We start from the raw sequence: 25,874 nt of genomic DNA on the forward strand, positions 1-25,874 counted from the left end.
GCCGTGGAGCAACTAAGCCCATGTGCCACAACTACTGAGCCTGTGCTCTAGAGCCTGTGAGCCACAGCTACTGAGCCCGTGTGCCACAACTACTGAAGCCCACATGCCTAGAGCCGGTGCTCTGCAACAAGAGAAGCCACCACAATGAGAAGCCCGTGCAACGCAATGAAGAGTAGTCCCTGCTTGCTGCAACTAGAGAAAGACCTTACACAGCAACAAAGACCCAACACAGCCAATAAATAAATAAATTTATAAAAAATTTCTCCACATCCTTGACAACATTTGCTGTTTTCTTAAAATAAAAATCCCCCACAACTTTGAGATATGATTCACTTACCATATAATCCACCCACTTAAACTATACAACTGAAATTAAAAAACTGAACTGCCATATAATCCAGCAATTTCACTTCTGAGTATTTACCCGAAGAAAACAAAAACACTAATTTGAAAAGATATATGCACACCAGTGTTAATTGCAGCATTATTTACAGTAACCAAGATATGGAAGCAACCTAAATGTCTGTTGATATGTTAGTGGATAAAGAAGAAGTCATACACACACACACACACACACACACAGTGAAATATTACTGAGCCATAAGAAAATGAAATTTTGCCATTTGGAACAGCATAGATAGATCTAGAGGGTATTATGCTAAGTGAAATAAGTCTGACAGAAAAAGACAAGTACAGATGTGTGATCTCACTTATATGTGGAATCTAAAAAACAAAACAAAACAGACTCATAGATACAGAGAATAAACTGGCGGTTGCCAAAGGGGAGGGGGATTGGAGATGGGGCAAAATTGATGAAAGGGATTGAGGTATAAATCTCTAGTTAAAAGATAAATAAGCCATGAGGATGTAATAGCATAAGGAATATGGTCAGTAATATTTTAGTAGTTTTGTATGGGTGCAGATGAGTTACTAGACTTATTATGGTGATCATTTCATAATGTATGCAAATGTCAGATCACTATCTAATATACCTGAAAATAACATAATATTGTACATCAATTATATTTTCAATTAAAAAACATGCAGTTGAAAAGTATGGAATTTTAAAACATTTTATTACCTCAAAAAAGAAATCTCTCTGCCCCTTAGTGGTTACTCTTCAACTCTTCCAATCCCCCTGTCCTTGACAACCACTAATCTACTTTCTATGTTTATAGATTTGCTCTTCTGGATGTTTCATATAAATGTGATATTTTGTGACTGCCTTCTTTGACTAAACATGTTTTCAAGGTTTATTCATGTTGTAGCCTGTATTAATACTTCATTCCTTCTTTTTTCCCCCACAGTGACTGAACCATTTTACATTCCCATCAACAATATACTAGGATTCCAATTTCTCCATATCCTCGTCAGCACTTGTTGTTTTCTATTATTTTTTTATAGCAATCATTAGTGGGCTTTGCATTTGCCTGATGACTAATTGTGTTGAACACCTTTTCATGTGCTTACTGGTCATTTATATATCTTCTTTGGAGAAATGTGTGTTCATATTCTTTGCCCATTTTATAGTTGGTTTATTTGCCCTTTTACTGTTGAGTTGCAAGAGTTCTTTATATATTCTGTATACAGTTCCTTTATTATATAGATGCTTTGCAAATATTTTTCCCATTCTTTATTATTTTTTTAAACTTTTCTTAATATTATGGTTTGGAGCACAAAGGTTTTTAATAAGATGAAGCCCAGTTTATCTGTTCTTTCTTTTGTTGCTTATGCTTTTTTAAAAAAATACATATGTTTATTTTATTTATTTATTTTTGGCTGCGTTGGGTCTTCGTTGCTGCGCACAGGCTTTCTCTAGTTGCGGCAAGTGGGGGCTGCTCTTCATTGCGGTGCGTGTGCTTCACTGCGATGGCTTCTCTTTTGCAGAGCATGGGCTCTAGGCATGCAGGCTTCAGTAGTTGTTGCACGTGCACTCAGTAGTTGGGGATCACGGGCTCTAGAGTGCAGGCTCAGTAGTTGTGGTGCATGGGCTTAGTTGCTGTGTGGCATGTGGGATCTTCCCGGACCAGGGCTTGAACCCATGTCCCATGCATTGGCAGGTGGATTCTTAACCACTGCGCCACCAGGGAAGTCCCATTGTTGTTTATGCTTTTTATGTCATATTTAACAAACTATTGCCTGTCCAAGATGACAAAGCTTTATGCATATGTTTTGCTTAAGAATTTTATAGGTTTTGCTCTTTCATTCTGGTCTTTGATCCATTTATTTCGTGCAGTTCTTTATTATGTGAGGTAGAGGTCCAGTTTCATTCTTTTGCATTTGGATATCTGGTTGTCCCAGTACCATTTGTTGAAGAGACTTATACTTTGCCCATTGAACTATCTTGGTACCTTTGTCGAAAGCAATTGATAGCAAACGTGTGGGTGTTTTCCTGACTGTCACATAATGAATAGTTCTTCTATTCCATTTATCTTTATTTCTGTTCTTGTGCCAGTGCCACACGGTCTTGATGATGTAGCTTTGTAGTAAGTTTTGAAATTGAGATGTGTGAGTCCTTCAGCTTTGTTCCTTTTTTTCAAGATTATTTTGGCTATTCTGGGACCTCTGTTTTTCCATATGAATTTTAGGATCAACTTGTCTATGTCTACAAAAAAGCCAATAGGAATTGTATTAGGGATTATGTTGTATCTGTAGAGCAATTTGGGGAATATTGTTGTCTTAACAATGTCAAGTCTTCCAGTTCATGAACATGGGATGTCTTTGCATTTACTTAGATCTTTTATATCTTTCAACAATATTTTAAAGTTTTCAGTTGCAGGTGTTGCACTTTTGTTAAATTTTGTTAAGAATTTTATTATTATTTAAGAATTTTATTATTTTTGATGCTATTAAGAATGGAATTTAAAATTTTCATTTTTGGATTATTTATTGCTAGTAGATAACAGTATAATTGATTTTTGTATATTTACCTTGTATCCAGCAATCTTGCTGAACTTTTTCATTAATTATAACAGTTTTTTAGTGGATTTCTTAGTTCTTATTTTTTGAATACAAGATCATGCCATCTACAAAAGGCAGTAGTTTTACTTCTTCCTTTCCTATTTGGATGTCTTTTATTTCTTCTTCTTGCTTAATTGACCTGTCTAGAGCCTCCAGTATAATGTTCAATAGAAATGATGAAAGCAGACATTCTTGTCTTGTTCCTGTCCTAAGAGGAAAGCATTTAGTCTTTCACCTTTAAGTATGATATTAGCAGTGGGTATTTTGAAGATGTCCTTTATTGGGTTGAGGCATTGGTATTAAAAAAAAACTTTTAAATAAATAATAATATATAGTCAAGAGGACCAATTATTTAAGTTAATGTTTAAGGAACTAGGATAAATTATTGTATTTTTCCTATTGAAATATCGCTGAAGAGATGAGGTTTATATATTTATATATGTATTTTTTCCTTTATAGAAAAAATACAAATCTTAATGAGTAGTAGAAGAGTTCAGAAATCCAGTTTTACTTCTGTTAGATGCATATCTTTTTTTTTTACATGACCAAATTACAAATAGCATCTAAAAAACTTATACTTTAAATTATTTTTCCTTGTATTTCAGACAGAAGGATGCCACGGAGAAAGAAAAAAGTTAAAGAAGTCTCTGAAGCTCAGAACCTGGAGAGGAAAGATATAGAAACTACCAGTCCTGTCAATGTGAAGAAGAAGCGTAGACTTGAGGATGCATTCATTGTGATATCTGATAGTGATGGAGAGGTCAGTATTATGAAGAGTAGAGCACTAGGTCTCAGACTAGGCCTCCTTATCTGTGACTGGTTTGTTTTGTGAGACTATACCTTAATGACACCATGAAGTTTTTTGATTTTTTTTTTTTTTAATTAAAAAAATTTTTTTAAGGTTTTTTTTTTTGTTGTGGACCATTTTTAAGTCTTTATTGAATTTGTTGCAATATTTCTTCTGTTTTATGTTTTGGTGTCTTGGCCGGGAGGCATGTGGGATCTTAGCTCCCCGACCAGGGATCAAACCCGCACCCCCTGCATTGGAAGGCGAAGTTTTAACCACTGGACCGTCAGGGAAGTCCTGACCATGCAGTTTTTACTTAGCTTCATTTTGATTTGTAAATGGAATTAAGAATTACTTAAGGGCTTCTCTGGTGGCACAGTGGTTGAGAGTCTGCCTGCCGATGCAGGGGACACGGGTTCATGCCCCGGCCCGGGAAGATCCCACATGCCGCGGAGCGGCTGGGCCCGTGAGCCATGGCCACTGGGCCTGCGCGTCCGGAGCCTGTGCTCGACGACGGGAGAGGCCACAACAGTGAGAGGCCCGTGTACCGCAAAAAAAAAAAAAAAAAGTTATATACATACCTGTTAAAAAATCAAAACAGAATAAAAACAGTTCAAAAGTGTTTGAAAATAAAACTGTAGAAAGGTGTACAATGAGGATGTACATCTGAGTCAGTGTACATTTAATGAAAGGTAACAGTTTCTTCTGTATTCTTCCAGAAAAAAAAATCTTTATCCATAATACCATCAATAAAAACTTTTACAGGAAACGAATCACGTGACACATAATGTTTTGCTTTTTCACTTAATATTACTTGTAGATCTTTCTATAACAGCACATACAGATTTATCTCATTAAATTTTTAAAAATTGTCAAATATATTGTATGTACAGGAGAGTGCATAATATGTAAATGCATAGTTTAAAAAAAAGAATCTGAACACATGTATTCACCATATTTGAAGCCCTCTTGACTTAGTGTGGACCCTCCCCAAATGCGTCTCTTTCCACACATCCAGAGGTAACTACTATATTTATCTTTTCCATTCTTTTCTTTACATTGCTACCACATTTACATGTGTCTCTAAACAGTGTACATTTATATTGAAAAACTGAGTCTCAGTGGTTAGGCACTTCTACCAATGTTTTTCAGCAATCTATCCTTTCTCCAAAGATTTGAAATTTCACCTTTATTGTAAATTAAAATCTTGTCTGTAAATAGGTTAGTTTTTGGATTTTCTATTTTGTTCCATTGATCTATAACATATTTTTGAAATAAATATTCAGTTGATTATCTTATGTTTTTTAGATAGGCACTTATATCTGCTAATAATGATAATTTTTCTCTTTTCCTTTCTAGTGTTTACAATTAACTTTTTTGCTTGTTTTATTGCATTGACTGTAGACTCCACAATAATGTTGATTGATGTCAGTGATAGAGTACATCTTTATCTTGATCTTGAATTTAATTGTGGAAGTATTCTGATGTTTTGCTGTATGTTTCATATTTCTGTTCTTTATTATGTTTCAGAAATATTCTTTAACTGCTTATTTACTATTAGTATTTTTAGAAATGTATGTTTAATCAAATATTTAATCAAATTTCATTATTTAGCAAGATGATGATACAGTTTTTCTCCTGTTATCAGTTAGTATTATATATTAATACAGTTTTAAATTTTGGAACATCTTCGCATTTCTGGAGTAAATCTTACTTGGTCATGATATATTACATTAACATAATATTGAATTTTCTTTCTCAGTATATCATTTATGAGTTTGCATCTGTATTCCTAGTGGCGTTTGTTTTATGTAATTGTCTTTTTTTGGTATTGTTTTCATCAGATTTTAGGATTAGGTTTATGGTATAAAATAGAGGAAGCTTTTCATTATTTTAATGTTCTACCAGTTTAAATAGTAGAGGAATTTTCTGTTCTTTAAGGTTTACTAGGATTTGTTCATAAAACTGGTCTACCAACTAATTTTTCTTTTCTTTTCTTTTCTTTTTTGTGGGATTCTCCCAGACTGGGGCACGAACGTGTGTCCCCTGCATTGGCAGGCGGACTCTCAACCACTGCGTCACCAGGGAAGCCCGCACCAACTAATTTTTAATATTACTTTATGTTCTTTTAGTATCTTGGTATTTTTGTGCATTTTTAAAAAAGACTTTGTTTTACAGTGTAAAAAAGTAGTTGGTACAGTCATTCTTTTGGGCTGTGAGTTTAAAATTAAATGAATTACTTGATATTTCTTCTGCTCTTTGCACTGCTGACAGCAGTAACTTTAATTTATTCTTCAGCTTAGATGTCAGTTTCTTTGGCGGGCGGGGGGGCGGGTCCTTGCAGATCTTCCAAGATTGGGGTCAGTTGGCCATCTCTTATGCTTTCATAGAACCTATATTTCTGTAGTATTGATTGTCACACTGTTTTGAAACTGCCGCTGTGTTTTACTGCCTTCAACACTAGACCATGATTTCCTAGAGGTTAAGAATTTTGTATCTTAAATACCTAACAATAGTGCTTGGCCTATATTAGTAGACATTATCAAAAAATACCTGTATTAAGCTTTACTTGTTGGTGCTGCTGTTTTATTTATTTCAATATTTCTTCAAGAAAACATTCTAGTTCTCTGGTGCAGAAGAAGCCAGGAAATGTCTTACTTTTTTCTTCCTTCCTTCCTCCCTCCGTCCCTCCCTTTCTTTTTTAAATTGAAGTATAATTGATTTAAAATGTTGTGTTAATTACTGCTGTATAGAAAAGTGATTCAGTTTTTTGTATATTTATGTATATATATTCTTTTTTAAAAATATTCTTTTCCATTGTGGTTTATCATAGGATACCAGATATAGTTCTCTATATAGTGCTATACAGTGGGAACTTGTTGTTTATCCACTCTATATATAAAAGTTTACAGCTGCTAACCCCAACCTCCCACTCCATCCCTCCCCCAACCCACTCCCCCTTTGGCAACCACCAATCTGTTCTCTATGTCCGTGATTTTGTTTCTGTTTCATAGATAGGTTCATGTTGTATTTTAGATTCCACATGTAAGTGATATCATATGGTATTTGTCTTTCTCTTTCTGACTTACTTCACTCAGTATGATAATCTTTAGTTGCATCCATGTTGCTGCAAATGGCATTATTTCGTTCTTTTTTTATGGCTGAGTAGCATTCCATTGTATATATGTATCACATTTCCTTTCTCCACTCATCTGTTGATGGACATTAAGTTGTTTCCATGTCTTGGCTATTGTGAACAGTGCTGCTATGAACATAGGGGTGCATGTATCTTTTTTTTTTTTAATAAATTTATTTTTGGCTGTGTTGGGTCTTCATTGCTTCACATGGGCTTTCTCTAGTTGTGGCAAGCGGGGGCTACTCTTCGTTGCGGTGTGCAGGCCTCTCATTGCGGTGGCTTCTCTTGTTGTGGAGTACGGGCTCTAGGTGCGTGGGCTTTGGTAGTTGTGGCACGTGGGCTCAGTAGTTGTGGCTCGTGGGCTCTAGAGCACAGGCTCAGTAGTTGTGGTGTATGGGCTTAGTTGCTCCGTGGCATGTGGGATCTTCCAGCCCAGGGATCGAACCCATGTCCCCTGCATTGGCAGGCGGATTCTTAACCACTGTGCCACCTGGGAAGTCCTCACAGGAATTTTGAGAGGAATTAAATGAGGTGATGTATTTAAAGTACCTGACACATAATAAGTCTGCAGTACATAGTAACTGTTTATTAAAAGTTTCTGTTGTATGATATAAGCTGGTAGACATATTGTAAGAAACACATTTATATAAGAGAGTACAAAAAGCGTGCTGTATCATGAAATCACTTCTTTGATATCATTTGGATCACCTGCCTCACTGCCTGAAGAAAGATGCACATAAGGATCAGTACCCAGTTGGATTCTGTTGGTCCCAAAACAATCCATGGGGCCAGTTAGATCCAATGAATTGGATCTACAGTTGATCCTTGAACAACACAGGTTTGAACTGCATGAGTCCACTTATACATGGATTTTTTTCAATAGTAAATATTACTGTATTACATGATCTGTGGTTGGTTGAACCTGCAGATGCAGAACCGCAGTTATGGAGGATTTGCAGATATGGAGGATCCGTGTATATATAGGGTGCCGCCTGTAAGTTATACACAAATTTTTGACTCTGCGGAGGGTCGGTACCCATAACCCTCTCGTTGTTCAGGGTCCACCTGTATTTATTCTTGTCTTCTTCAATCTTCAATTCCCCATTTTCAGGATTCTCAGTTGTAAATTTGAAGTATTTCAGTTAGGTAAGTTTTAGCTTTCCTGGAAATGGAAAGATAAATTCCTGTCTGCCATTTTTTTCTCCATCTTTTAGAGAATAGTTTTTTGAATCTCATAGCATTTGTTTTGTTGTTAGTATCTGTTCAACCCTTTATGAAAGAGAGCTTAGGCATAACTATGTGCTCTAAAAGTAAAACCATCTGAGAGTTTTGATCAGGAATGGGTATTGGATTTTGTCAAATGTTTTTTCTTTTTTCTTTTTTAACATCTTTATTGGAGTATAATTGCTTTACAATGGTGTGTTAGTTTCTGCCTTATAACAGAGTGAATCAGCTATACATATACATATATCCCTATATCCCCTCCCTCTTGCATTCCCTCCCACCCTCCCTATCCCACCCCTCTAGGTGGTCACAAAGCACCAAGCTGATCTCCCTGTGCTGTGCTGCTGCTTCCCACTAGGTATCTATTTTACATTTGGTACTGTATATATGTCCATGGCACTCTCTCACTTCATCCAAGCTTACCTTTCCCGCTCTCCGTGTCCTCAAGTCCATTCTCTACGTCTGCGTCTTTATTCCTGTCCTGCCCCTACGTTCTTCAGAACCATTTTTTTATATTCCATATATATGTGTTAGCATACAGTATTTGTTTTTCAAATGTTTTTTCTTAGTGTATGACATGAAGTTATGATTTTTCGTTTTCAGTCTGGCAGAGTGGTGAATTACATTGATCTTTGAATATTAAATCAATCCAGCATTCTTGGGATAAACTTCCCTTGCTCCTGATGTTGGATTTGATTTGCTAAAATTTCATTTAGGATTTTTGCACGTATCTTCATGAGGGTTATTGGTTTGTAGTTTTCTTATAATGTCTTTAGCTGGTTTTGATGTCAGGGTAATTTTGGCTTTATAGAATGAGTTAGGAAGTGTATCCTCTTCAGTTTTTTAGAAGAGTTTATATTATTTCTAACTTAAATGTTTGATAGAATTTGCCAGTAAAATCATCTGGGCTTGAAGTTTTGTTTGTGGAAAGGATTTTAACTACAATTTCAACTTCGTTAATACATATAATGCTATTAAAGTTATCTCTTTTCTTGAGTAAGCTTTGATTGTATATTTCAAGGAATTTGTCCATTTCAACTACATTGTTGAATTTCTTGTTATAAATAGTTGTTTATAATATTTCGTTGTTATACCTTTTGAAATCTGTAGAATGTATGGTGATAACACCTCTCTTATTCCTGATACAGCTCTTCTTCATCTTGATTGGCCTGGTTTATCACTTTTGCATTCACTGATTTTCTGTTTAATTTTTCTGTTTTCAGTTTAATTGATTTCTACTTTGATCTTTATTTCCTTTCTTGTGCTTATTTTATTTTTTATTATTTATTTATAAACATATTTGTTTATTTTGGCTGCACCGGGTCTTAGTTGCAGCATGCAGACTTCTTAGTTGCGACATGCGGACTCTTAGTTGCAGCACGCATGTGGGATCTAGTTCCCCGACCAGGGATCAAACCCGGGCCCCCTGCATTGGGAGTGCAGAGTCTTGCCCACTGAACCACCAGGGAAGTCCCTCTTCTGCTTAGTTTCGTTTTCTCTTTTGATTCTACTTTCTTAAATGGAAGCTAAGGTCAAGCTGAGCAAGAGACCTTCTTTTCTAATATAGGTGTTTAATGGTGTAATTTTCGCTTAAGAACTACTAAAGCATCCCACAAATTCTTTGCATGTTGTGTTTTCATTTAATTCAAAATACTGTCTAATTTCCCTTTGATTTCTTCTTTGATTCATGGTTGTTTAGAGGTACAACATTTAGTTTTTAAGTACTTGGAAATTTTTCTAGGTTTTTCTGTTAGTTATTTCTGATTTAATTACATTGGTCATGTGTACTTTGTACATTTGAATCCTTTTTAAATTGATTGAAACTTGTTTTATGACCTAGAATATCATTTATCTTGGTAAATATTCTGTGTGTACTTGAGAAGAATGTGTATTTTGGGTGATGTTTTCTATAAATGTCAATCTGGTCAAGTTGGTTGATAATGTCAAATTTACTGTATCCTTATTGTTTTTCTCCAAATATTCTACAAATATTTTGAGGGAAGTATTATAGCCTTTGACTATAATTGTGGATTTGCCTATTTCTCTTTTCAGTTCTGTCAATTTTTGTTTCATGTATTTTGAAGTTTTGTTATTAGGTGTGTGAACATTTAGGATTTTTCTCTCTTGATTGAGCCTGTTATTGTTATGAAATAACCTTTTTTTAATCACTGGCGATAATCTTTGTTCTGATATTTACTTCTTATGACAGTAATATAGCTACTCCAGTTTTCTTTTTTTTGGCTGCGCTGTGTGACTTGCGAGATTTTGCTTCCCCGATCAGGGATTGAATCTGTGTCCTCAGCAGTGGAAGTGTGGAGTCCTAACCACTGGACTGCTGGGGAGTTCCCTTCTTTTTATTGATAGGGGAATTTTTTTTTTTTTGACCGTGCCATGCGGCATGCAGGATCTTAGTTCCCTGACCAGGGATCGAACCCATGCCCCTTGCAGTCAAAGCATGGGTCTTAACCACTGGACTGCCAGGAAAGTCCCCATAGGACAATTCTTTAATAAAAACAAGTTTACATGTTAACATTTATGGCTTAGCTGGAATAAATCTGTCCAAATTAAAATTTTATTAAGGACCAAACGTAGAATGACTGGTTTTTGTATAAAGTAATGGAATTCCCTCAAAACAATGGGTCTACTTCCATTTTAAGACCTCTGAAAAGCAAAATATCTAGTTATTAAAATAATTAAAACTTTTCACCTGTAGATAAAAATAGTTATCCATGAGGTTAAAGCATACAATGCCTGTCACATGCAAATACCCTTTTTCTGGAACTTACAAACTGCGGGCCTAAAATTATAATTAAGCCATTTCCTCGCATTTATTTAGTTTCAAAACATGAGAAGTATCTTTTAACTATAGAAAATTACCAAATGACCTAATGTTCAAAATAATATTTTAGAAATGCTGTCTTGTGTTAACACTGCTTCATCCTGATATATAGTCCATATATGTTAATATTACAGACTATTAAATACGAGTCACTCTTACTTTTTCTGCTGCCTAGAAGAAATAAATATTTCCATTCTTTGCAATTCTGTCACATATATAATATAGGAATGAGAATAAAATTCCCTTCTAATATAGCCATGTTTTCAACTAGCTTAGTTTCTTTATATGGTATTTACCTAGATTTACTTTACAGGCATCATGGATTGATTTTTTCCAGTTTAAAAAATACTACTTCAGTGACTTCCTTAATGAGTGTTCCTTAAAAAAAAAAAAACCTTCAAAACTTGAGACATTTCTCAAAAATAAACTTTTATCATTTAGTTTTGAATTTTGTCCATTAGTGCTTATATAGGATCTTAGATGGTTGACTTCAAGAAGGTTAATAACCCTAAAGCCAGATTCATTCCTATAGTCCATTTTGCCCAGTGCATGAAAGTCATGTGATTTAACAGAATTCCCCCAATTGAAATTGTCTTCAGAAATAAGACTTTTGTATTTTGTAGGATTGTCACTTCAACTTTAGTTGGTTATCTGGTTGTGATACAAAAAGGCATACAAACTACACATTGTTACAGAGAAGCCGTATAATGTAACACAATGTAGGAGATTAAGATGAACTTTTTTTTTTGCGGTACGCAGGCCTCTCACTGTTGTGGCCTCTTCCGTTGGGGAGCACAGGCTCTGGACGTGCAGGCTCAGCGGCCATGGCTCACGGGCCCAGCCGCTCCACGGCATGTGGGATCCTCTCAGACTGAGGCACGAACCCGTGTCCCCTGCATCGGCAGGCAGACTCTCAACCACTGCGCCACCAGGGAAGCCCTAAGATGAACTTTTGATAAAAGGTAGAGAATCATTACTTATATAGAAGCAACATTTTATCTGTCAAAATTCTTCAATTTCTGTAAAACCTATAATTTGTGAAAAGACAGTCTCTAAATCCAAGATTCTTAAAAACTATGCACAGTGACTTCCCTGGTGCCACACTGGTTAAGACTCCATGCTCCCAGTTCAGGGGGCCCGGGCTCGATCCCTGGTCAGGGAACTAGATCCCACATGCATGCTGCAACTAAGAGTTCGCATGCCACAACTAAGGAGAGGCGAGCTGCAACTAAGGAGCCCACTGGCTGCAATTAAGGAGCACACGTGCTGCAACTAAGGAGCTGGTGAGCTGCAACCAAGACCCAGTGCAACCAGATGAATAAAATAAAATTAAAAAAAAAACTATGCACAAGAACCATAGTATTTGGGAAAAATGTTTATACAAGTAGTTTTAAAAATGTAACTTTTGCTACTATGAATTACACATTAACTAATTGAAAATATGCCACAACGGTAATTCTGGAAAAACAATTTATCATTTTCTAAATGGATTTTCCCCACATTTACTGTATGACGTAGCTGTTAACACTGCACAAGTCCAATTAACAATTTAATTACTTTTAATGTTTAAGCAAAGTTAAGGGATTTTTCTCCCTTAAAATAAGTTTTAAACATCAAAACCTATGCCTGTAAAATTTAAAACTTTCAACAGTCCCAACGTTTTGAAAGAAAACTATTTTAAACCATTATAAACTTCTCAAATGTTCCTTATATTATAGGTGTGTCAACCTCGTTATCTAGTGTAGAATCCTTCATAGGTTTCTCTGTCTCTTCACTGGGTGACTTTTTCTAAGTGCAGCTCATGAGTGCACTTTGTTGTTATTTCCATTGTTGTTATTGTTGTTATTTCCTTTGTTGTTATTTCCATTATGCTGTGGCCATCAAGCTTTCTTTTGACTTGTTTTACTGTAGTATTTTTGTTTTCATCCTCTTATTTTGAATCTTTTTGTATCTTTACATTTAAATGTAATTAAAATTTTTCTTTTAAATTACATTTAAATTTAATTTAAGGATCTCATTTAAATGTAAAAGAAATGTGAATTTCTTGTAGGCAGCACATATAGTTGAGTCTTTATTACCATTCTGACAGTCTCTGTCTTTAATTTGGGTATTTAGACCTTTCAAGTTTTATGTGATTATTGATATAGTTAGATTTGAATATATTGTCTTGATGTTTGTTTTTAATTTGTGCCATCTTTATGTCCTTTTTTGATTTTGGGGGGCACCTTTTTTGGATCACTCAAGTTTTTTTTTTTTAAATTTTTTATTGAAGTGTAGCTGGTTTACAATGTTGTATTAGTTTCTGGTGTACAGCAAAGTGATTCAGATATGTATATATATTCTTTCTCAGATTCTTTTCCATTATAGGTATTACAAGATACTGAATATAGTTCCCTGTGCTGTACAGTAGGACCTTGTTGTTTATCTGTTTTATATATAATAGTGTGTAACTGTTAACCCCCAGCTCCTAATTTATCTCTCCCTACCCTTTTTCCCTTTGATAACCATAAGTTTGTTTTCTATGTCTGTGAGTCTGTTTATTTATTTTATTTTTTTTATTGAAGTATAGTTGATATACAGTGTTGTGTTAGTTTCTGGTGTACAGCAAAGTGATTCATTTATATACATATGTATTCTTTCTAATATTCTTTTCTATTATGGTTTATTACAGGATACTCAGTATAGTTCCCTGTCCTATACAATAGGATCTTGTTGTTTATCCATTCTATATATAATAGTTTGCATCTGCTAGTCCCAAACTCCAATCCAACTCTCCTCTATCCCCCACCCTGGCAACCACAAGTCTGTTTCTGTTTCGTAGGTAACTTCATTTGTGTCATATGTGAGATGACACATATAAGTGATATCATATGGTATTTGTCTTCCCTCTTTTTTTTTAATATTTATTTTATTCTTGGCTGTGTCAGGTCTTAGTTGCAGCACTCGGGGTCTTCGTTGTGGCATGCAGGATCTTTCATTGTGGCGTGCAGGCTTCTCTCTAGTCGTGGCATGTGGGCTCAGTAGTTGCAGCGCGGGGGCTGCAGAGTGCGTGGGGTCTGTAGTTGCAGAACACGGGCTTTCTAGTTGTGGCTCACATGCTCAGTGGTTGTGGCATGCAGGCTTAGTTGCCCTGCCGCATGTGGGATCTTAGTTCCCTGACCAAGGATGTAACTCGCATCCCCTGTATTGGAAGGCAGATTTTTAATTTTTATTTTTTTGTGGTACGCAGGCCTCTCACTGTTGTGGCCTCTCCTGTTGCGGAGCACAGGCTCCGGATGCGCAGGCTCAGCGGCCGTGGCTCACGGGGCCTAGCTGCTCCGCGGCATGTGGGATCTTCCTGGACCTGGGCACGAAGCCGTGTCCCCTGCATCGGCAGGCAGACTCTCAACCACTGCCACCAGGGAAGCCCCAGATTCTTTTTTTTTAAAATATTTATTTATTTTTGGCTGCGTTGGGTCTTAGTTGTGGTATGGCATGCGGGCTCTCTAGTTGTGGCACACGGGCTTAGTTGCCCCGCGGCATGTGGGATCTTAGTTCCCTGACCAGCAATTGAACCTGCGTCCCGTGCATTGGAAGGCGTATTCTTAACCACTGGACCACCAGCGAAATCCCTTTTTCTTTCTGACTTCACTTAGTATGATAATCTCTAGGTCCATCCATGTAGCTGTAAATGGCATTATTTCTTTTTTTTTATGGCTGAGTAATATTTCATTGTATACATATATACCACAACTTCTTTAACCATTCATCTGTCGATGGGTATTTAGGTTGCCCTCATGTCTTGGCTGTTGTAAATAGTGCTGCTATGAACATTGGGGTGCATGTATCTTTTCAAATTATAGTTTTGTCTGGATATATGCCCAGGAGTGGGATTGCTGGATCATATGGCAACTCTACTTTTAGTTTTTTGGGGAACCTCCATGCTGTGCTCCATAGTGGCTGCACCAATTTACATTCCCACCGACAGTGTAGGAGGGTTCCCTTTTCTCTACACTCTCTCCAGCATTTACTGTTTGTAGACTTTTTGATGATGGCCATTTTGACTGGTGTGTCTGTTTAGGTACTCTGCCTACTTTTTGTCAATCAAGTATTTTTTATAATCTCTCTCTCTCTCTCTCTCTCCCTCCCTATGATCCCATTTTATCTCCATTTTTGACTTGCTGGTTATAATGCTTTTTTATTTTAGTGGTTATTTTTAGTATGCATATTTAGCCTACCACAGTCTACCTTCAAGTGATGCCATACCACTTCGTGTATAATATAAACATCTTACAATAGTTTACTGTTATTATCCCTCCCCAACTTTGTTACTGTTGTCATGCATTTTACTTGTACATGTATTGTAAACCCCATAATACATTATTATTATTTTGTTAAATAGTTATTGTTTGACGATAAAGAGAAACAGTCATGTAGTTATTCATGTAGTTTCCATTTTTGGTGCTTTTCATTTCTTTGTGTAACTCTGTATTTACATCTGGTGTCATGTTTTTCTTATGCCATAGACTAGGTAGCTTAAACATGTAAATTTACTTCCTAACAATTCTGGAGACGTCCAAGATCAAAGTGCCAGAAGGGTCAGTGTCTGGTAAGAACTCTCTCCTTGAGTTTCAGATGGCTACTTTCTCACTATGTACTCATATGGCTTTTCTTTTCTGCATGTACTGGGAGAAAGACAGCAAGCTCTCTGGTGTTTCCTCTTATAAGGGCATTAATTCCATCATGAGGATCCCACCTTAATGACTTCATCTAATCATAATTACCTCCCAAAGGAGGCAACTCTAAATACCATCACATTAGGTATTGAACATATGAATTAAACGGAGGGAGGCCCACAATCCAGTCCTGCCTGAAGGACTTTGTTTTTTGTTTGTGGGTCTGCTGGCAATTAATTGTTTCAGTGTTAGTATATCTGAAAAGTCTCTGTTTTGTCTTTTTTTTCCAATAAAGTTTTTAGTTTGGAATAATTTAGATTTGTTAAAATGTTGGAAAGATAGTACACAGGTTTCTTTATACCATTCACTCACTTTCTTCTAATGTTAACATCTTTTTAACATTATAACCATGGTGCATTTTTCAGAACTGAGACATTAACACTATTGCATTAACTAAACTCTAGACTTCATTCAGATTCACCAGATTTTCCACTACTAACCTATTTCTGTTCTAGGATCTAATCCAGGATATCATATTACATTTAGTAGCCTTCATTTTTTTTTTTTACCTTTAAATTTTTATTTATTTATTTTTATTGAAGTATACTTGATTTACAATATCATGTTAGTTTCAGGGGTACAGCAGAGTGAGTCAGTTATATATATTCAGTTATATATATATATATATTCTCTATATATTCCTTTTCAGATTCTTTTCCCTTGTAGTTTATTACAAAATATAGTGCTCTGTGCTATATAGTAGGTCCTTGTTGGTTATCTATTTTGTATATAGTAGTGTGTATATGTTAATCTCAACCTTCTAATTTATCCCTCTCCCCAGCCCCCTTTCCCCTTTTGTAACCATAAATTTGTTTTCTGTGTCTGAGTCTCCGCCTTCAGTTTTGAAAGATTTTGCTGGTAGGTTAAAGAATTTTAGTAAGTTAACTTTCTTCTTTCAGTATTTTAAAAGATTTTGCTCCCCTGTCTTCTTGCTTATATTGTTTCCAGGAAATCTGGTATAATCTTTGTTTTTTCTGTGTGTTCATTTTTTTCCTCTGGCTTTAAGATTTTTCCTTTATCACTGTTTTTTGTGTTTGTTTTTTCTTCATCTTTTTTTTTTTTGGCTGCTCCATGCGGTTCCAGAGATCGAACCCATGCCCTCTGCAGTGGAAGTGGGGAGTCTTACTACCAAGAAAGTCCCTATCACACCGCTTTTTTTTTTGCTGTACGCAGGCCTCTCACTGTTGTGGCCTCTCCTGTTGCGGAGCACAGGCTCCGGACGCACAGGCTCCGGACGCACAGGCTCAGCGGCCATGGCTCATGGGCCCAGCCGCTCCACGGCATGTGGGATCTTCCCGGACCGGCGCATGAACCCATGTCCCCTGCATTGGCAGGTGGACTCTCAACCACTGCGCTACCAGGGAAGCCCTTACACCGGTTTTTAACAGTTGATTATGATGTGTTTATTTATTTATTTATTTTTGTATTCTTTTATACATATTCTGACTAGAAATTCTGTGAGGTATGACAACTCTGTCAGAGTGACTTGCCTTTTCACTCTTTTTTTTTTTTTGCTGTACGTGGGCCTCTCACCGTTGTGGCCTCTCCCATTGCGGAGCACAGGCTCCGGACGCGCAGGCTCAGCTGCCATGGCTCACGGGTGCAGCCACTCTGCGGCATGTGGGATCTTCCCGGACCGAGGCACGGACCCGTGTCCCCTGCATCGGCAGGTGGACTCTCAACCATTGTGCCACCAGGGAAGCCCTTCACTCTTTTTTAATTTTAATATTTATTTATTTATTTTTGGCTGTGTCTTAGTTGCAGCATGTGGGATCTTTCATTGCGTGCAGGCTCCAGAGTGTGGGGGCTCTGTAGTTGTGACTTGTGGGCTTAGTTGCCCCACAGCATGTGGGATCTTAGTTTCCTGACCGGGGATTGAACCTGTGTCCCCTGCATTGGAGGGCAGATTCTTAACCACTGGACCACCAGGGAAGTCGCACTATGCTCTTTTAAAAAGATGCTTATTGTACCTGTGGGTTTTAGAACTTATTAGATCTGTGGATTTATAGTTTTCATCAAGTTTGGAATGTTCTCAGTCATTATTTCTTCACATGTGTTTTTGTTCCTTGCCCTGTACAAGGACTGTAGTTACCTGTGTATTAGGTCACTTGAAATAGTCCCACAGTTCACTGATACTCTTTTCATTTTTGTGAATGTCATATGAGTCACATTTCAAGTGCTCAGTAGGCACTAGTCGCTACCGAGTTTGATCCTGCTGATATAGAACATTTCTGTCATGGCATTGGCTAGTACTGCTCCTTTAAGAGATAACCAGGACTGGGGACTTCCCTGGTGGCACAGTGGTTAAGAATCCACCTGCCAGTGTACGGGACACGGGTTCGAGCCCTGGTCTGGGAAGATCCCACATGCCACGGAGCAACTAAGCCCGTGTGCCACAACTACTGCACCCCCACGCCACAACTACTGAAGCCTGCACAACTAGAGCCTGTGTTCCACAACAAGAGAAGCCACCGCAGTGAGAAGCCTGCGCACCGCAGCAAAGAGTAGCCCTGCTCGGCACAACTAGAGAAAGCCTGAGCACAGCAACGAAGACCCAACGCAGCCAAAAATAAATAAATAAAATAAAATTACTTCAATCAATCAATCAATCTCATTTAAAAAAAAGTTTAAAAGAAAAAAATAAGATAACCTGGACTAATCCTGTCTTGCCTTAAATCTGCTTACCTTGGACACCCCCAAGAAATTCAGGCTTCCCATAGCTTCTCTCATCACCTAGATTCTCATCCCACGACTCTAATCCGTCATCTGGGGGCACTTTTCTAATATGACTCAGTCTCCCTCTCCTGCGCTCAAAATGGCTCTGCCCTCTGGAATCAGGGTCAGTGATCAAAAAAATCGACATTCTTAACCCTCTCTGTGGAATTTCCCTTCATCTTCTTGCTCGAACTGAAAGATGGCTGTCCTCTGAGCATACTGCTTCTCCTTGTACCTTCTCAGGTACTGGCTGTTTCTTCTTCCTTACAACACAATACCACTGACCTGGAGGTGGGGTAAATATCCTCTTACTCTTCGTTGTTGCTTCCAGACTACTGGAAAACCTGGTTTGAAGCACAGACCATTCTGCTACGCCTGCTGCTCCACCTTGAAGAAGTCATCTACTATCCTCCTGGTCACCCACCCCACCCCCTTTCCTGGCCATTCGTTGAAACTTTTAACATATCACTTGCTGTCTTTCTTTTTGCCAGTCTTGCCATCATTCTTGGTGATTTTAATATGTACATATTAGACTGAAGAATATGAAAGTTGCAGTTTCTGTAGTTCAACCTAAGCTATGATTCATTCAGTATCTGTCCTCTCACTTCCTTTACCTTTTTGCTATCAGCTCCCATGGATCATACCATCTCAGCCTTTCTCAAGTGGGATTTCTGAGAGAGAAGTAAGCCTAATGTCCTCAGGCATCCATTGTACGTAATGCATTAACCTCTGTCCTCTGCATCTAGAATAGTACCAACCAGTTATGTACCATCCTTGGGAGAAGTAAGGAAAACATTCGATTCATTTTCTGTGTTCTGTGGTTCCAGTGAGGAACCCTGATTGAGCCTGTCAATAATAATCATGCCACTTCCAACATCACCACCACCTGTCTTTTCCAGCTCACTCCTTCTAATACCCTAACTCCAATAATCCTTCAGTCCCACTAGGATGTCTAACTCCAGGCTATCACCTTCTCATTGTCCATCATCCTGTCATGTCCTCACTTTCCTTCTTACCTAACCTAGGTCTCATGGTTATACTAACTATTCACTTGAATATTCTTTCAACTTCTTTCTTTTCTTAAAAAAATTTTTTAACTGAAGTATAGTTGATTTATAGTATTGTGTAAGTTTCAGGTGTATAGCACAGCAATTCAGTTATAGGTTTTTACAAAATATGGAGAATAGTCCCCTGTGCTATACAGTAGGTCCTTGTTGGTTATATATTTTATGCATAGTATTGTGTATATGTTAATCCCAGGCTCCTAATTTATCCCTCCTCCACCCCCCTTTCCCTTTTGGAACCGTAAGTTTGTTTTCTGTGTTTGTCAGCCTCTTTCTGTTTTGGAAATAAGTTCACTTGTGTCTGGTTTTTTGTTTTTTTTGTTTTAGATTGCACATATAAGCAATGTCATATGATATTTGTCTTTGTCTGGCTTATTTCACTTAGTATGATAATCTCTAGGTCCATCCATGTTGCTGAAAATGGCATTATTTCATTCTTTTTTATGGCTGAGTAATATTCCATTGTGTGTGTGTGTGTGTGTGTGTGTGTGTGTGTGTGTATACCACATCTCTTTATCCATTCATCTGTCGATGGACATTTAGTTTGCTTTCATGTCTTGGCTATTGTAAATAGTGCTGCAGTGAACATTTTGGTGCATGAATCTTTTAGAAATTAGGGTTTTCTCTGGGTATATGTCTAGGAGTGGGATTGCAGGATCATATGGTAGCTCTATTTTTAGTTTCTTAAGGAAGCTCCAAACTTTTCCATAGTGGCTGTACCAATTTACATTCTCACCAGCATTGTAAGAGGCTTCCTTTTTCTCTACACACTTTCTAGCATTTATTTGTAGACTTTTTGATGATGGCCATTTTGACCGGTGTGAGTTGATACCTCACTGTCCTTTTTTTTTTTTTTTTGATTTATTTGGCTGCATTGGGCCTTATTGTGGCACGCGGGATCTTCGTTGTGGCATGCAAGATCTTTCTTTGCAGCACACAGGCTTCTCTCTAGTTGTGGCGCACAGGCTCCAGAGCACGCAGGCTCAGGTGTTGTGACACAAGGGCTCTCTGGTTGTGACATGTCGGCTGTAGAGCACTGGGCTCAGTAGTAGTTGCAGTGTGTGGGCTTAAGTTGCTCCGCAGCATGTGGGATCTTGTGTCCCTGACCAGGGATCGAACCTGGATCTCCTGCATTGCAAGGCAGATTCTTAACCACTGGACCACCAGGGAAGTCCCCTCATTGTACTTTTTATTTATTTTTTACTTTTTATATTTTTGCGGTACGCGGGCCTCTCACTGTTGTGGCCTCTCCCGTTGCGGAGCACAGGCTCCAGACGCGCAGGCTTAGTGACCATGGCTCGTGGGCCCAGCTGCTCTGCGGCATGTGGGATCTTCCTGGACCAGGGCATGAACCCGTGTCCCCTGCATCGGCAGGCGGACTCTCAACCACTGCGCCACCAGGGAAGTCCCTCTCATTGTACTTTTGATTTGCACTTCTCTAATAATTAGTGATGTTGACCATCTTTTCATCTGCCTTTTGGCCTTCTGTATGTCTTCTTTGGAGAAATGTCTATTTAGGTTTTCTGCTCATTTTTTGATTGGGTTGTTTGTTTTTTTGAAATTGAGCTATATGAGCTGTTTGTATATTTTGGAAATTAATCTCTTGTTGGTTGCATCATTTGCAAATATTTTCTCCCTTTCTGTAGGTTGTCTTTTCGTTTTGTTATAGTTTCGTTTGCTGTGCAAAAGCTTTTAAGTTTAATTAGGTTCCATTTGTTTATTTTTATTTTCATTACTCAAGGAGGTGGATCCAGAAAGATATTGCTGCAATTTATGTTAAAGAGCATCTTGCCTGTATTTTACTCTAGGAGTTTTATGGTATCTGGTCCTATGTTTAGGTTTTTATTCCATTTTGAGTTTATTTTTGTGTATGGTGTTAGAGAATGTTCTAATTTCATTCTTTTACATGTAGCTGTCCAGTTTTCCCAGCACCACTTATTGAAGAGACTGTCTTTTCTCTATTGTATATCCTTGCCTCCTTTGTCATAGATAAATTGACCATAGGTGAGTGGATTTATTTCTGGGCTTTCTATCCTGTTCTATTGATCTATATTTCTGTTTCTGTGCTAGGACCGTTTTGTTTTGATGACTGTAGCTTTGTAATATAGTCTGAAGTCAGGGACCCTGATTTCTTGAGCTTCGTTTTTCTTTCTCAACATTGCTTTGGGTCTTTTGTGTTTCCATACAAATTTAAAAGTTTTTTGTTCTAGTTCTGTGAAAAGTGCCATTGGTAGTTTGATAGAGATTGCATTGAATCTGTAGATTGACTTGGGTAGTATGGTCATTTTGACAATATTGATTCTTCCAATCCAAAAACATGGTATAACTTTCATCTGTTTGTGTCTTATTTGATTTCTTTCATCAGCATCTTACAGTTTTCAGAGTACAGGTCTTTTGCCTCCTTAGGTAGGTTTATTCCTAGGTATTTTATTCTTTTTGATGTGATGGTAAATGGGATTGTTTCCTTAATTTCTCTTTCTGATCTTTTGTTGTTAGTGTATAGAAATGCAACAGATTTCTGTGTATTAATTTTGTATGTTGCAACTTTACTGAATTCGTTGATGAGCTCTAGTAGTTTTCTGGTAGTGTCTTTAGGATTTGCTATGTGTAGCATCATGTCACCTGCAAAGAGTGACAATTTTACTTCCTCTTTTCCAAATTGGTCCCTTTTATTTCTTGTTCTTCTCTGCTTGCTGTGGCTAGGACTTCCAAAACTATGTTGAATAAAAAGTGGCGAGAGTGGACATCCTTGTCTCTTCCCTGATCTTAGAGGAAATGCTTTCAGTTTTTCACCATTGAATATGATATTAGCGTGAGTTTGTCATATGTGGCCTTTTTTACGTTGAGGTAGATTTCCCCTATGCCCACTTTCTGGAGAGTTTTTATCGTAAATGGATGTTGTATTTTATCAAAAGCTTTTTCTGCATCTATTGAGATGATCATATGGTTTTTATTCTTCAATTCGTTGGTTTTTTTTTTTTTGGCTGCATTGGGTCTTTTGGCTGCGTTGCTGCATGTGACCTCTGTGTAGTTGCAGCGAGCGGGGGCTGCTCTTCATTGCCATGTGTGGGCTTCTCATTTCAGTGGCTTCTCTTGTTGTGGAGTTCAGGCTCTAGGCTCTCGGGCTTCAGTAGTTGTGGCATGTGGGCTCTAGAGCACAGGCTCAGTAGTTGTGGCACATGGGCTTTGTTGCTACGTGGCATGTGGGATCTTCCCGAACTACAGATCGAACCCATGTCCCCTGCATGGGCAGGCGGATTCTTAACCACTGTGCCACCAGGGAAGTCCCTATTCTTCAATTTGTTAATGTGGTGTATCACATTGGTTTATTTGTGGATATTGAAAAATCCTTGCATCCCTGGGATAAATCCCACTTGATGATGGTATATGATCCTTTTAATGTATTGTTGCATTCAGTTTGCTAGTATCTTATTGAGGATTTTTGCGTCTATGTTCATCAGTGATATTGGCCTGTAATTTTCTCTTTTTTTGTGGTTATCTTTGTCTGGTTTTGGAATCAGGGTGATGGTGACCTCATAGAATGAGTTTGGAAGTGTTTCTTCCTCTGCAGTTTTTTGGAGTAGCTTCAGAAGGATAGGTGTTAACTCTTCTTTAAATGTTTGGAAGAAGTGGCCTGTGAAGCCATCTGGTCCTGTACTTTTGTTTGTTGGGAGTTTTAAAATCACAGATTCAATTTCAGTACTTTTAATTGGTGTGTTCATATTTTCTATTTTTTCCTGGTTCAGTTTTGGGAGAGTGTATCTTTCTAAGAATTTGTCCATTTTTTTTAGGTTGTCCATTTTTTTTGGCATATAGTTGGTCGTAAGTTGTCTCTTATGGTCCTTTGTATTTCTGTTGTGTCAGTTGTGATTTCTCCTTTTCATTTCTGATTTTATTGATTTGAGCACTCTCCCTTTTTTTCTTGATGTGTGTGGCTAAAGGTTTATCAATTTTGTTTATCTTTTCAAAAAACTTTTAGTTTCATTGATCTTTCTGTTTTCTTGGTCTCTATTTCATTTATTTCTACTCTGATCTTTATGATTTCTTTCCTTCTATTAACTTGGGGTTTTGTTTGTTCTTCTTTCTTTAGTTGCTTTAGGTGTAAGATTAGGTTGTTTCTTGAGATTTTTCTTGTTTCCTGAGGTAAGCTTGCATTGGTATAAACTTCCCTCTTAAAACTGCTTTTGTCGTGTCCCATAGGTTTTGGAATCTTTTTTTTTTTTTGATTCCACCCATTTAAGTTTTATTATATGAATTATATAAATTTATTATATTTATTATAGGTAGGCATCTGTTGAAATTATTTCTTTTAAAAAATTTTTTTATTTTTACATCTTTTTTGGAGTATAATTGCTTTACAATGGTGTGTTAGTTTCTGCTTTATAACAAAGTGAATCCGTTATACATATACATATGTTCCCATATCTCTTCCCTCTTGTGTCTCCCTCCCTCCCACCCTCCCTATCCCACCCCTCTAAGTGGTCACAAAGCACCGAGCTGATCTCCCTGTGCTATGCGGCTACTTCCCACTAGCTATCTATTTTACGTTTGGTACTGTATATATGTCCATGCCACTCTCTCGCTTTGTCACAGCTTACCCTTCCCCCTTCCCATATCCTCAAGTCCATTCTCTAGTAGGTCTGTGTCTTTATTCCTGTCTTACCCATAGGTTCTTCATGACAATTTTTTTTTCTTAAATTCCATATATATGTGTTAGCATACGGTATTTGTCTTTCTCTATCTGACTTACTTCACTCTGTATGACAGACTCCAGGTCCATCCACCTGACTACAAACAGCTCAATTTTGTTTCTTTTTATGGCTGAGTAATATTCCATTGTATATATGTGCCACATCTTCTTTATCCATTCATCCAATGATGGACACTTACATTGTTTCCATCTCCGGGCTATTGTAAATAGAGCTGCAATGAACATTTTGGTACATGACTCTTTTTGAATTATGGTATTCTCAGGGTATATGCCCAGTAGTGGGATTGCTGGGTCATATGGTAGTTCTATTTGTAGTTTTTTAAGGAACCTCCATACTGTTCTCCATAGTGTCTGTACCAATTCACATTCCCACCAGCAGTGCAAGAGTGTTCCCTTTTCTCCACACTCTCTCCAGCATTTATTGTTTCTAGATTTTTTTTTTTTTTGCCCGCGCCGTGTGGCATGTGGGATGTGGGATCTTAGTTCCCTGACCAGGGATCAAACCCGTGTCCCCCGCATTGGGAACGCGGAGTCTTATCCGCTGGACCACCAGGGAAGTCCCTGTTTCTAGATTTTTTGATGATGGCCATTCTGACTGGTGTGAGATGATATCTCATTGTAGTTTTGATTTGCATTTCTCTAATGATTAATGATGTTGAGCATTCTTTCATGTGTTTGTTGGCAGTCTGTATATCTTCTTTGGAGAAATGTCTATTTAGGTCTTCTGCCCATTTTTGGATTGGGTTGTTTGTTTTTTTGTTATTGAGCTGCATGAGCTGCTTATAAATTTTGGAGATTAATCCTTTGTCAGTTGCTTCATTTACAAACATTTTCTCCCATTGTGAGGGTTGTCTTTTGGTCTTGTTTATGGTTTCCTTTGCTGTGCAAAAGCTTTGAAGTTTCATTAGGTCCCATTTGTTTATTTTTGTTTTTATTTCCATTTCTCTAGGAGGTGGGTCAAAAAGGATCTTGCTGTGATTTATGTCATAGAGTGACCTGCCTATGTTTTCCTCTTAAGAGTTTGCTAGTTTCTGGCCTTACATTTAGGTCTTTAATCCATTTTGAGCTTATTTTTGTGTATGGTGTTAGGGAGTGATCTAATCTCATACTTTTACATGTACCTGTCCAGTTTTCCCAGCACCACTTATTGAAGAGGCTGTCCTTTCTCCACTGTACATTCCTGCCTCCTTTATCAAAGATAAGGTGACCATATGTGCGTGGGTTTATCGCTGGGCTTTCTATCCTGTTCCATTGATCTATCTTTCTGTTTTTGTGCCAGTACCATACTGTCTTGATTACTGTACCTTTGTAGTATAGTCTGAAGTCAGGGAGCCTGATTCCTCCAGCTCCGTTTTTCGTTCTCATGATTGCTTTGGCAATTCGGGGTCTTTTGTGTTTCCATACAAATTATGAAATTTTTTGTTCTAGTTCTGTGAAAAATGCCAGTGGTAGTTTGATAGGGATTGTATTGAATCTGTAGATTGCTTTGGGTAGTAGAGTCATTTTCACAATGTTGATTCTTCCAATCCAAGAACATGGTATATCTCTCCATCTATTTGTATCATCTTTAATTTCTTTCATCAGTGTCTTATAATTTTCTGCATACAGGTCTTTTGTCTCCTTAGGTAGGTTTATTCCTAGATATTTTATTCTTTTTGTTGCAATGGTAAACAGGAGTGTTTTCTTGATTTCACTTTCAGATTTTTCATCCTTAGTGTATAG

General features: G+C 37.5%; 1 protein-coding gene across 12 annotated transcripts in view; it reads left to right on the plus strand.

The window, feature by feature from the left end:
• Positions 1-25,874, plus strand: part of UIMC1 (ubiquitin interaction motif containing 1) — a 190,131-nt gene that overhangs the window by 63,557 nt on the left and 100,700 nt on the right. For 10 of the 12 annotated variants that reach the window (XM_067732741.1, XM_067732751.1, XM_067732752.1 and 7 more), the window contains one exon: positions 3,567-3,721. The exons of 1 other annotated variant lie outside the window; for it this stretch is intronic. In XM_067732741.1, the coding sequence (XP_067588842.1) occupies positions 3,575-3,721 (147 nt within the window). In that variant the 5' untranslated portion in view covers positions 3,567-3,574. Of the gene's footprint in view, positions 1-3,566; positions 3,722-25,874 lie in introns of those variants that run through there. One more of the 12 variants, XM_067732747.1, reaches the window with a different exon arrangement.

This window comes from Pseudorca crassidens, chromosome 3 (assembly GCF_039906515.1).
Source record: "Pseudorca crassidens isolate mPseCra1 chromosome 3, mPseCra1.hap1, whole genome shotgun sequence".
NCBI lineage: Eukaryota > Metazoa > Chordata > Mammalia > Artiodactyla > Delphinidae > Pseudorca > Pseudorca crassidens.